General features: G+C 37.3%; 3 protein-coding genes across 3 annotated transcripts; all 3 read left to right on the top strand.

Annotated features, from left to right (window-relative positions):
- Positions 1-3,880: 3,880 nt before the first annotated feature.
- Positions 3,881-4,270, top strand: LOC149171100 (uncharacterized). The gene has a single exon (XM_089425843.1). The coding sequence runs from the start codon at positions 3,881-3,883 to the stop codon at positions 4,268-4,270; it is 390 nt and encodes a 129-aa protein (XP_089281969.1).
- A 39-nt stretch (positions 4,271-4,309) lies between these two features.
- LOC149171099 (uncharacterized) lies at positions 4,310-4,741 on the top strand. Its single transcript, XM_089425842.1, has one exon. The coding sequence runs from the start codon at positions 4,310-4,312 to the stop codon at positions 4,739-4,741; it is 432 nt and encodes a 143-aa protein (XP_089281968.1).
- A 6,684-nt stretch (positions 4,742-11,425) lies between these two features.
- LOC149171098 (uncharacterized) lies at positions 11,426-11,857 on the top strand. The gene has a single exon (XM_089425841.1). The coding sequence runs from the start codon at positions 11,426-11,428 to the stop codon at positions 11,855-11,857; it is 432 nt and encodes a 143-aa protein (XP_089281967.1).
- The last annotated feature ends 222 nt before the right edge of the window (positions 11,858-12,079 follow it).

The raw sequence follows: 12,079 nt of genomic DNA, 5'->3' as shown, positions 1-12,079 counted from the left end.
TTTGTATGCCTTGGATTCATCACTGTGTCCAACAAATATGCATTTCTCTCCCTTGCTATCTAACTTCTTTCTCAACTCATCTGGGACATGTGCATAAGCCACACATCCAAAAATTCTCATGTGAGTGACATTTTGTTTTCTTCCACTCCATGCCTCTTCACGAACAATGTTCTAGACACTTTTGGTTGGACATCTATTTAAGATATATGTTGCACAAGTGACAGCTTCAAGCCAATAGTCACTTGGAAAATGCTTTGCCTTCAACATACCCCTTGCCATCTCCACAATGGTCCTATTCTTCCTTTCTGCCACACCATTTTGCTGCGGTTGTTGTAAACTGCTTGTGAATTCCATGCTCCCTGCAAAATTTAAGGAAGTCATTTGAGATGTATTCACCACCTTTATTGGTCCTAAGGACTTTGATGTAATCTCCTCTTTGCTTTTCAACAAGAGCCTTGTATTGGTGAAAGCGCTCAAACACTTAACTTTTCGGTTTTAGGAGAAAGACCCATGTCTTCCTTGTGTAGCCATCTATGAAGGTCAATACATAGTGACTGCCACCAATTGATGGTGTCTACATTAGTCCACATAAATCTGAGTGGAAAATCTCCAAAGGTGCCTTTTCCCTCACTGACTTTCCTACTGGAAATGTCTCTCTATGTTGCTTGCCCAAGATAGACCCTTCACATATGCTGTCTAGCTTTTCTATGAGTGGTAAACCATTCATCATGCCTTTCCTATGTAGCAATTTCAAACCTCCAAAGTTGAGATGTCCAAATCTCAAGTGCCATAAGCAATTTTCATCTTTTACCTCTGCTTGAAAGTTTACTTGTGTGACAACTGCCCCTTTTCTTCCATTTTCTTGTGAGTTCATAGATAGTTGTGCTTGCGCACCTTCTTTTTGCAAACCTGATATTATTTTCAGGTGAAGAATTCTATTGTTTGTCATTAGAAACTTTGCAATCAGCTGTCTACTTGGAGACCTATCCAAAATTGTGCACACATCATTTTTGAAGAAGACATTGTAGCCTTTCTGCGTGAGCTGTCCAACGCTCATGAGATTATGTTTCAGACCGAGGACAAAGTAAACATCAGAGATGTATTTCTTGTCCCCCGTCTTTGTTAGGATATTAACTCTACCTTTTCCCATGACAGAGACTTTGCTATCAGTCCCTAATTTCACTTCAGATTTCACACTTTCATCTAGATCAGAAAACATTTCTATGTTTCTTGACATGTTGTTGCTACACCCTGAATCTAGATACCAAATATCACTCTGTTCTTCTTGTGCTACATTAGAAGGTAAAAACATACTATCATGGTTCTGATTTTCTCTTGTGAAATTTACACTTGGTTTGTTACTAATATCATATTGCTTCTTTCTACATTCATTTGCATAATGACCATACTTCTTACAGTAATGACATTAAACTTGAAATTTATCATACCTCTGACCTTGTGCTTGATTTTGGTTTGGGCCTTGACTTGGATTTTGATTGTTGCCTCTTCCATTTGAGCTTGAAGGGCTGCTTCTTCGACCTCTATATGGGCTTCTTCCTCTTCCTTTGGCATATGATTTTCCTCTGCCTCGACCTTGACTAAATGATAATTGTGTCTTGAAGGCATGCTCCAATGAGAAGCTTGCTTCTCTGTTCAGTCTATGTTCATGAGAAATAACTGATGCATTGAGCCCATCCACTGAAAACTGTGGGAGATCCTTTGTCTCTTCTATGACCACAATAATGGCCTCAAACCTTGCTGGCAGGCTTCTCAAAACTTTCTCAACTATTCTTCTTTCCTCAAGTGTCTCACCATGAGACCTAATTTGAGTAACCAGCCCACTTACATGTGTCAAAAATGAGTCTATATTATCTGACTCTTTGATACAAAATGTTTCAAAATATCTCCTCAACATTTGCAGCTTTACTGTCTTGACTTTTGCCATGCTTTGGTAGGCTGTCTAGAGGATGTCCCATGCTTGCTTGGACTTTGTTGCTGCTGCAACCCTTGGGAAAATACTTTCATGAACTGCTTGGAAAATATAAAACAGGGCTTTTGAATCCTTCTTTCTGTTGTCCCTTAACACATCTCTTTCTTGTTGAGATAAGGCATTGTATGCTACTGCATCTGCTGGTTCTTGAAAACTATTCTCCATCAAATCCCAAATATATTGAGAAGAAAAGATGGTCTTCATTGTATTAACCCAATAATCATAATTTTTGCTATTAAACTCAGGTATTTGAGGATTAGTCAAGCTTGTGCTTCATGTTGCCATTTTTTAGCGTAAAAACAACATTTCTACCTGCTGGTAAATATGTTAAAAATAACAATCTGTGCTCAAAACAATTTTCACTGTTAGTAAAAACAATTGTTTTTACACTAACAGAGTTTAACTTACTCCAATACCATGTTGGAAAATATTTCGGCGAATTTAATTTTTGTTTTCGCGGATGAGAGAGGCAGAGAGTTATAACTTTCGGGACGCTAGGTTCCTGCACCGTGAAGCCGATTTCGCGGAGCTACCTTCGCAAAACGCGACGCTATTTCCCAGTCTTGAATTTCATGTAAAGCGATACTCACCAGAAATATAACACGATAGGTTTGGAGCAACACACTAAAGCTTAATATTCATTTCTTAAAGATGAAAATACATCAACATGAGACTCTCGCTCATTCATAAGTAAATAAAAGTAAAGTTTTACAATAACTTACGCGCAACACTACATAATAAAACACAGTAACTGTTGTTTTACGCGCCCATCAAAAATCGCTCCACCATTTTCTCCATAAAGACTTCTTCTCTTTTCTTACTTCTTACTCTCTAACCTCTCTACACAGACTAACCTATTACAAAATTACTTTTACATTCATATATAACTCAACATACAATTTTACATTTAATTCATGACAAAGCGAACATTAATTTTGATGTTGTTGTTGAGCGTGATCAGAGTCGTGCAGGTGTTTATGGAGTGTGGGCAAGGTTGTTGAATTAATGTTTGCCCATATCTGTTTACCTAAGTACAGAAATTCTTTAAATGCCTTTGCCGAGTTCTGAATGGTTTGCGTCTAAATTCAAACCTTCTAACTTCATGCTGAAATTGTAACATCCCTATGGTAATAACTTAGCGTAAATTATTCAATTATGAAATAGTAATTCTTTTTTTTTTAAAGATTACGAATTAGTTTCGAAAACTAATTCGTGTGATCCATAAAGCTGTCAATTAAAGAATGGCAGAAGATGGCGCTAATGGCGGCTTGGATTTGGAAGCTTCTTGTAAACCAGAAACTGGACAGGTGGTCTAAGCGGAGGCAGGTAAGGATTTCGTGGATATCCTCTTCACTTTTCTTGTGCTACCGGTTAGTGCCATCATCCGAATTCTACGGGAAACTAATTGAGGGGAATATTTTGTCGAATTGTGCGTGGAACCCATTTGTCCTCTACACCGGTAATAACTGATTCTTGGTATTGGAAACGGGATGAGATCGAATGGTTTCAGGTTCTTCACCTCACGATTTCTAGCCATGATGACGGTTAACAGTTACACCTTCATTTTCAACGAAAGATAAGTGTGTTCTTATGGTAATCACCATGGATGATTAGGGGAATGTTCGTTTTCCTCGCTTCTCATCCTTTGTCATCGTTTTGGTACTTCCGGATCGCTTGTCAACAAGGAGGTGGATATTTCGGCCATTAATGCAGGGCCGTGATTGTTCGTCAAAGTTTTTCAATCATAGTCCTCGAGATCTACAACGCCGGGGCCATGGCATATTCTCTGCACGCCAAATATTTCATTTATAAAATCCCTGGAATGCATGACAGGGGTTCATATTTGATTGACGTAGGAGATTTGGCATTAAGGAGATGAGGAAGCCAGACATGGCTTCGAAAAAAAAAAAACGATCAGGAAATCTGTTCATTGCTCTGCAAACATGGTTTAAGAGGCAATCTGTGAACAAACAGGCATGCCAAGCGCTGGCTGTAATATGTATGCTGGTGACACTGATTTCTCTAACCTTTCTCGATTACTTGCTCGCGGCCCTGATAGTGACTGCAAATTTTATTCGCGTGTGTGGAATTTCAGTGCTAGTTTACAAGCTAACAAAGAAGAAAACCTGCGCAGGTCTGTCACTCGAGTCTCGGGAACTCGCCGCGATTTGCTTCGCGGTTAGGCTCTACCTGAGCTGGCCTGGAAACGTGTATTACATCAACCTGTATACCATTGAAAAAGCAACAATGGATTTATTTGGACTGATAACGACCATATAGGTTATCTGTATCATCCGTTTCAAGCTCAGATCTACATACATGGACAACGTTGACAATTCACCCATATATTACCTGCTCCTTCCCTGCCTGCTCCTTGCCCTGGTAACGCATCCCTTGACTCGTTCTCCTTTGCCATTTAGCCCAATGAATAAGTTCATCGGGGCGTTGCTTCCCTATCTGGAAAACGTGCTGGTTCTGCCTCAACTCCGCATAATGCGGAGAAATAGGGTCGTGGAAGCTTTTACTGCTTTTTATGTCTTTGCTCTCGGAGCCGAGAGGTTATTTAAATTTGCATTATTGATCATCATAACCCTGCAGGTTATCAGGAGAGCTCATTTCGATTTGGGTTCGTTCCTCTTCATTGTGTTTGAGATGGTTCAGAGCTTCATATTGGCAGATTTCGTTTATTACTATCTCAAGGTTGTTTTCAAGCGGCCGGATGTTGATGCATCTCCCGACCGTCTTGATTGAACAATCACCTGTTTGACATAATATATCTGGACTGGAAACAATGGCGGTTGGTGCCAAAGGGGAAGTAATGTTTAACATTATGACAGGAAAATGATTATTGGTCCATGTAGATGAGTAGATGTTCAAAGATCTCTTTCAGAGGTTGTTTATTGATTGATTAATATGATATCTAATCTTGTTTCCAAGTTTGTTGACAACTTCATTGACAGGAAACGATGGCGGATGGTGCCAAAGGAAAGTAATGTTTGACCTTGTGGCGGGAAAATGATTAATGGACCATGCAGATGAGTTTGAGTAGCAGGATCGTACTTTGCTAGAACAATCATGCCACAAGGGATGTTGTATGTCGCGGTATGTAAATAAAAGATTACATGAAAACTGTATTATCTTGTAGCTAGTTATGTGATAACTTAATGATAACTTATTGTAATGATTTTACAACAATGTTTAAGGGATGGAATCCCTTATAAGCCATTGAGTGAGGGGTGAAATCCCTCATGAGCATTTAATAATAAGATTAAACGTTTGTTGGTTTTCACCCTACGGGGTTTCCAGGGTATATCAGTGTTCAATGGTGTGATTGATGAGATTGCCTTTTGTGCCAGTTGGATGATGTTGAATCCTTGATGTTGATGGTTCTTTATTTGATGGCATGATCATAATGTCCAAATTAATATGGTTATGGAAATCGTGAGATGGATGCAAGGAATTATGAGATAGTTTATGTTATTACCCTACCATGGTCGGGGCTAATGGTTATAAAACTTACTGACTATTATTGCAATTTAATTGATGCACTAATGAACACTATGTCTAATGGTTAATGATGATTGTGGAGTTATGAATTTGATAAATTACTAGTGGGTAATTTGTATAAAAATTCTAACTTCCTTCTTTTACATGCGAGGTTACTGGGGTATATGACAAGTGGTATCAGAGCTAAAGGTTGCAGCACTGGCGCCTTTGGGAATTGGTAAGCGGAAAATAAATTGAGGTATGCCACTAGTGAGCATTAACTCAGGTATGAGTTTAATCATTCACATATTGATTTACATAGTACACTATTTTTGGTATGATATGTGTGATTCATATTTATAACTGCTTTGAGTAGTAAGTAATAAAGTTGTTTCATAACTACATTCATAACATTGGATTCCTAATGAGGGAGAAAGATAATGAAACTTTTGTCGCACTTACAAACAATATTGAACACTCATTACACGTAAGAACAATATTGAACAGTCATTGAGGAAAGTGACAACGAACTACCAGCTTTTGATTTGCAAATATGGTAATAACAATGATACATTCATTAAACAAGATTGAAGTTACAATGAACAAAACTTAATGAGCCAATGCATGAATATAAATTAGGGGGAATATCCTTGAATAGGATAACAAATTGTTTTAAAAGGACATAAGAAGAACCCCCTTAGACTTGAAAGTAAACAATGAGTCAAGTAGTGAGACTTGATTGTAATAACTAACTTTTGATTCAGTCTTGTCATGGATGCATGAAAACGATTGGTAGTTGAGATTGGTTAGTATTGTATGACTAACCCATAGAACTTATATGCATTAATTGAATTGGACTTAAGATTATTACAATTTGTAAACAAGTGAAGGTTGATTGATGTCACATGCATGGAATGTGAGTATGGAGATTTTTACTCTCTTGTGCTATAGTTCCGGTTGTTTATGAGAAGAGTTCTTAATTTTATTCACCATGAGAATGCATGATGAATAGTATATTCTTATGTCTTAATAGATTTAATGATGTTACCCTCTAATTAATTGAAATCCATTAGCATGGTATGTGTTTATGTTAATCATTACTTGTTGGGAGATAAAAACCATTGGAGCCTCGATTTAATGATGGTTGAATTTATCTCTACTATGGGAATGATGGATTTCTTATGCATGTTGCATTCCAGTGTGAACTTAATTGGAGAGGCATGTTCAGTGGGTAACATTTCTAGGACCCATTCATGGTATAATTACATGTGATAATTATTCATAAATAGACTACCTGTGTTAATACAGTTGTCAGTAAACTCTAACTACCTTCCCCAACCATAGATGCTTCCAAAGGAAAAGGAAGCAAGGAGAAGGAAGAAGACCGTGCTGTAGGGACAGACGGAGATGGGAAAAAGAAATCGCTAAGTCTGGTGATGACCAGATAGAGCAAGCTTTGAGTGTCAGAATCTTGCAGAAGACTCTAAGTCTGGGAATGACTAGATAGCGCTCGATGTGCATGTGAGTATTCCCTTGACCATGTTTTAGGAGTTGGAAAATGATAACTATAGTGTGTTGATGTTAATGATTTTCGTAATGTCAACTTGAAGTCATTTTTCTGAAATGGACACACAGTAGTGTTATGATAGTTGTTGCATCTAGCATCAAGTGGTAACTCTGGTGCATGTGTGACAATTAGGAGATCATGCTTCTAATTGCATAAGTAGAGCAATTGCTTCCGGTAAGGGTGGTTCAATTTGTTAGTTATGCATGTTGAACCAAGGAAAAGATAAGTAACTCTATTCTTTATAGAGAATAATCAGTTGTGTTTTATTAAATAGTTGGAAATACCATGGGGTTGATTTCTACAGTAAAGATTGATTGTTTATATGTTTTCTTGGTAGAGAAAATATGATAATACTTGCAGTAAAAGATTGGTTATTTTATATGTTTTCTTAGTAAAGAAAATAGGTAGTTCCTCCTAGTAAGACTACATGTGAGTCTTGTGAGAGAAATGTTTGTCTCTTGTCGTTTTTCTTGGAATAAAATCCTTGCTAAATATAGCCAAAGTATCTTCTTGAGAAAAGAAGATGAGGCATATCAACGCCCTGAGGACATAGCATGAAGGGTGGCCAAGTTTTCTTGAATTAAAATATGTATTTTTATTTGATAAAAGTTTCTTGGAAAATATATATATGCTAATTGCATTATGATACTAGTTAGTTTCTAAGTTCTAGTGAAATGATTATGCATTACATGCATGATAAAGATAGCTAAAGATGTGCTTCTAGGCACATAGATATTCATTTCTAACTTTTTGAAGAAAGAGTATATTATATATATATACATAAATATAGTTTCATTCTAAGAGTGTGCATACTTCATGTATGAAGATGAAGGATTTTGTGAGAGTTTTCTTGAAAATAAAAATAGAGGTTCTTTCCCTTAAAGACACATTAGAATAGTGTTCATGCAAGAAACAAAATCCTTACTTGTTTCATGAAAAGAACTATGTGCATTGAAGTAAAGTAATTGTGTTAGGAAAAGACATGTTGCATAATGGTAGCTATTGTGACTTTGGAATTATGACTCTGTGTGTACATAGAGAAAGTGATCATGTTAACTTTCTTGAAGACAATAATCTTTTGAAGAGATTGTCTTGCTAGATAAGTTGTGTTGATTTCTTGATTTTGGATGGATAAGTAAATCTTGTTCTGTATCTTGATTTTTATGCATAAAGATGGATATCTTTAATAATTCCCTGAAAGGGAAGATAGAAGAATGAGGTTAAAATGACTTCCTTTAAGAAAGAGGTATGTAGTTTGTTGTATGGAATGATGGTAGTATTCTATTAAAAGGCTTATATGATAAGCAATGGTATGCACAAAGATTAGTCATTATGATATAGAGTTATGATCTTTGTATGTTAGAGAGATTATGTTTAATTACATTAACAATGCATGACCCAAGCTAGCCATAGTAAACGTAAGATAATACTCCATTAATGATGATTTGAATTGGAACAACAGACTATGGCAAAATTGGGAATGCTGAGAGTATTAACTCAACTGTTGTTGACATTTATACATTAATGAGTATTTGCATATGCTTTTATACATGACAATATTGTATGCATGCACATTCATGGAAATTGAATACGTGTTAACTGATGCATATTTATAACTAACGTTGCTGATGGGATTAAGTAGTGGTAGCTTAATGGCAACAAGAAAACTCATCACATAAATTGCTGCAATGTGAAATGCAATCATAAATGAGAAAGAATGATGTTATATGATATGCATGAATTATGTTATTTGGGAAATTTGCATGCATCCAACGTATATGATAGATTTGGTTTCCATCAATCTAGATGTTGTGGACCCATGTTGAGAGTTAAGTGTAAATGCATGGTGTACATGCATGTTTGTTGGTGCTAATAATAATGTTCATATGGTTCATTGTGTAAATTACTTTGAGAAAGAGTAATAAAAGAGAAATTTAACATGCCAGACAGTTGCAGATAGTTGGGTTGATGGTAGTTACCTTCCCGGAGGGGTTGATGGTACTTGTCTGCCCGGATATGCCTTGGGTTGATGGCAGTTACCTACCCGGAGGGGTTGATGGTACTTGTCTGCCCGGATTTCCTCTCCCTAGAGATAAATTATCTCAATGAGGGAAAATATTTTATTTGGACATTGGAATTCTTGAGCTGGTTGGCCAGTGGAATCCCATCTTAGACCTGGTAAGGTCTCTATCAAAGAAACTGTCTGGATGTGAAAATGACTCGATTTGGTTGTGGAAACCAGTTCCCATGGGTTGGGAATTCTTTAGTCTATTGTGATTTTCATGGCTAAATAAATTAACTAATCAGTTTTATGTGATGTTAAAAATAAATTCTTGTGTGAAATGTGTTATGCACATTTAACAGGAAATGAGTTTAATGTTCAATAAGGAGTTATTGGAAATTTTAATTCCTTTATTGTATCATTAATCTTGTAGGAAATTTTAATTCCTTTGTTGTATTACTAATCTTGTGAAAGTCTTAGTAGGGGCTAAGACCATTTTTAAATGATGCAGTGATTGACTGTTTTGATGATTAGAGAGCTAGGTGCTCTTTTGGTACATCTAGAAGCACTTTGCGGATGTCTTTAGTGAGAATTCGTTTAGTGTGCACGTGAGCAGTGATTTATCATTTGATGATTAGTGTTAGTGCTCTTTAAGTACTTGTAAAAGTACTGTGATTTAGAAATCATCTAGCATTGCACAATTGATTGATAGTCAAACGTATTTCATTTGACTCAAAATATAGTGACTAATGTGATTGAATTTGTTAGTCATATATTACAGGAATTACTTACCATGGAGGGTTGAAGAGTTGTCCAACCACTATTAAAATGCTTACATGAAAGTATTCATGATTTTCAAGAATAGATGGTAAGTAATGGTAAGTTGACATAGAGAATTGTTTATTATGAATGAATAAGGGCCAAGTGGTGGCGATTAGAAGTTGCATATTTTTTCAATTACGAATGCTTATGACTATTGATGCTTATAACTAATGATATTTCTTATGACTATATCATTACTATTTCGTTTGTCGTCTTTTCTTGGAAGGAAATCGTTGATTTCAAAGAGAAAGGATCACATTTTGTGTGGCTTAGATGGTAATACCATGAGTAAAATCTAAAGTTCCAATGAAAGATGAACACCGAGGACGGTGTTCCTGTTAAGGGGGGGAGTATGTAACATCCCTATGGTAATAACTTAGCGTAAATTATTCAATTATGAAATAGTAATTCTTTTTTTTTTAAAGATTACGAATTAGTTTCGAAAACTAATTCTTGTGATCCATAAAGCTGTCAATTAAAGAATGGCAGAAGATGGCGCTAATGGCAGCTTGGATTTGGAAGCTTCTTGTAAACCAGAAACTGGACAGGTGGTCTAAGCGGAGGCAGGTAAGGATTTCGTGGATATCCTCTTCGCTTTTCTTGTGCTACCGGTTAGTGCCATCATCCGAATTCTACGGGAAACTAATTGAGGGGAATATTTTGGCGAATTGTGCGTGGAACCCATTTGTCCTCTACACTGGTAATAACTGATTCTTGGTATTTGAAAGGGGATGAGATTGAATGGTTCCAGGTTCTTCACCTCACGATTGCTAGCCATGATGACGGTTAACAGTTACACCTTCATTTTCAACGGAAGATAAGTGTGTTCTTATGGTAATCACCATGGATGATTAGGGGAATGTTCGTTTTCCTCGCTTCTCATCCTTTGTCATCGTTCTGGTACTTCCGGATCGCTCGTTAACAAGGAGGTGGATATTCCGGCCATTAATGCAGGGTCGTGATTGTTCGTCAAAGTTTTTCAATCATAGTCCTCGAGATCTACAACGCCGGGGCCATGGCATATTCTCTGCACGCCAAATATTTCATTTATAAAATCCCTGGAATGCATGACAGGGGTTCATATTTGACTAACGCAGGAGATTTGGCACTAAGGAGGTGAGGAAGGCAGACATGGCTTCGAAAAAAAAAACGATCAGGAAATCTGTTCGTTGCTCTGCAAACATGGTTTAAGAGGCAATCTGTGAACAAACAGGCATGCCAAGCGCTGGCTGTAATATGTCTGCTGGTGACACTGATTTCTCTAACCTTTCTCGATTACTTGCTCGCGGCCCTGATAGTGACTACAAATTTTATTCGCGTGTGTGGAATTTCAGTGCTAGTTTACAAGCTAACAAAGAAGAAAACCTGCGCAGGTCTGTCACTCGAGTCTCAGGAACTCACCGCGATTTGCTTCGCGGTTAGGCTCTACCTGAGCTGGCCTGGAAACGTGTATTACATCAACCTGTATACCATCGGAAAAGCAACAATGGATTTATTTGGACTGATAACGACCATATAGGTTATTTGTATCATTCGTTTCAAGCTCAGATCTACATACATGTACAACGTTGACAATTCACCCATATATTACCTGCTCCTTCCCTGCCTGCTCCTTGCCCTGGTAACACATCCCTTGACTCGTTCTCCTTTGCCATTTAGCCCACTGAATAAGTTCATCGGGGCGTTGCTTCCCTATCTGGAAAACGTGCTGGTTCTGCCTCAACTCCGCGTAATGCGGAGCAACAGGGTCGTGGAAGCTTTTACTGCTTTCTATGTCTTTGCTCTCGGAGCCGAGAGGTTATTTAAATTTGCATTATTGATCATCATAACCCTGCAGGTTATCAAGAGAGCTCATTTCGATTTGGGTTCGTTCCTCTTCATTGTGTCTGAGATGGTTCAAAGCTTCATATTGGCAGATTTCGTTTATTACTATCTCAAGGTTGTTTTCAAGCGGCCGGATGTTGATGCATCTCCCGACCGTCTTGATTGAACAATCACCTGTTTGACATAATATATCTGGACTGGAAACAATGGCGGTTGGTGCCAAAGGGGAAGTAATGTTTAACATTATGGCAGGAAAATGATTATTGGTCCATGTAGATGAGTAGATGTTCAAAGATCTCTTTTAGAGGTTGTTTATTGATTGATTAATATGATATCTAATCTTGTTGCCAAGTTTGTTGACAACTTCATTAACAGGAAACGATGGCGG

This window comes from Pinus tabuliformis, chromosome 4_2 (assembly GCF_031772625.1).
Source record: "Pinus tabuliformis cultivar Carrire ecotype Pingquan chromosome 4_2, CPIR1, whole genome shotgun sequence".
NCBI lineage: Eukaryota > Viridiplantae > Streptophyta > Pinopsida > Pinales > Pinaceae > Pinus > Pinus tabuliformis.
Note: the sequence above shows the minus strand (reverse complement) of the source record. Positions and strands in the feature narration are given on the sequence as shown.

Excerpts from the sequence above, each read along its gene's own strand:
- LOC149171100 (XM_089425843.1), top strand. The coding sequence starts at position 3,881 with ATGGCTTCGAAAAAAAAAAAACGATCAGGAAATCTGTTCATTGCTCTG.
- LOC149171099 (XM_089425842.1), top strand. The coding sequence starts at position 4,310 with ATGGACAACGTTGACAATTCACCCATATATTACCTGCTCCTTCCCTGC.
- LOC149171098 (XM_089425841.1), top strand. The coding sequence starts at position 11,426 with ATGTACAACGTTGACAATTCACCCATATATTACCTGCTCCTTCCCTGC.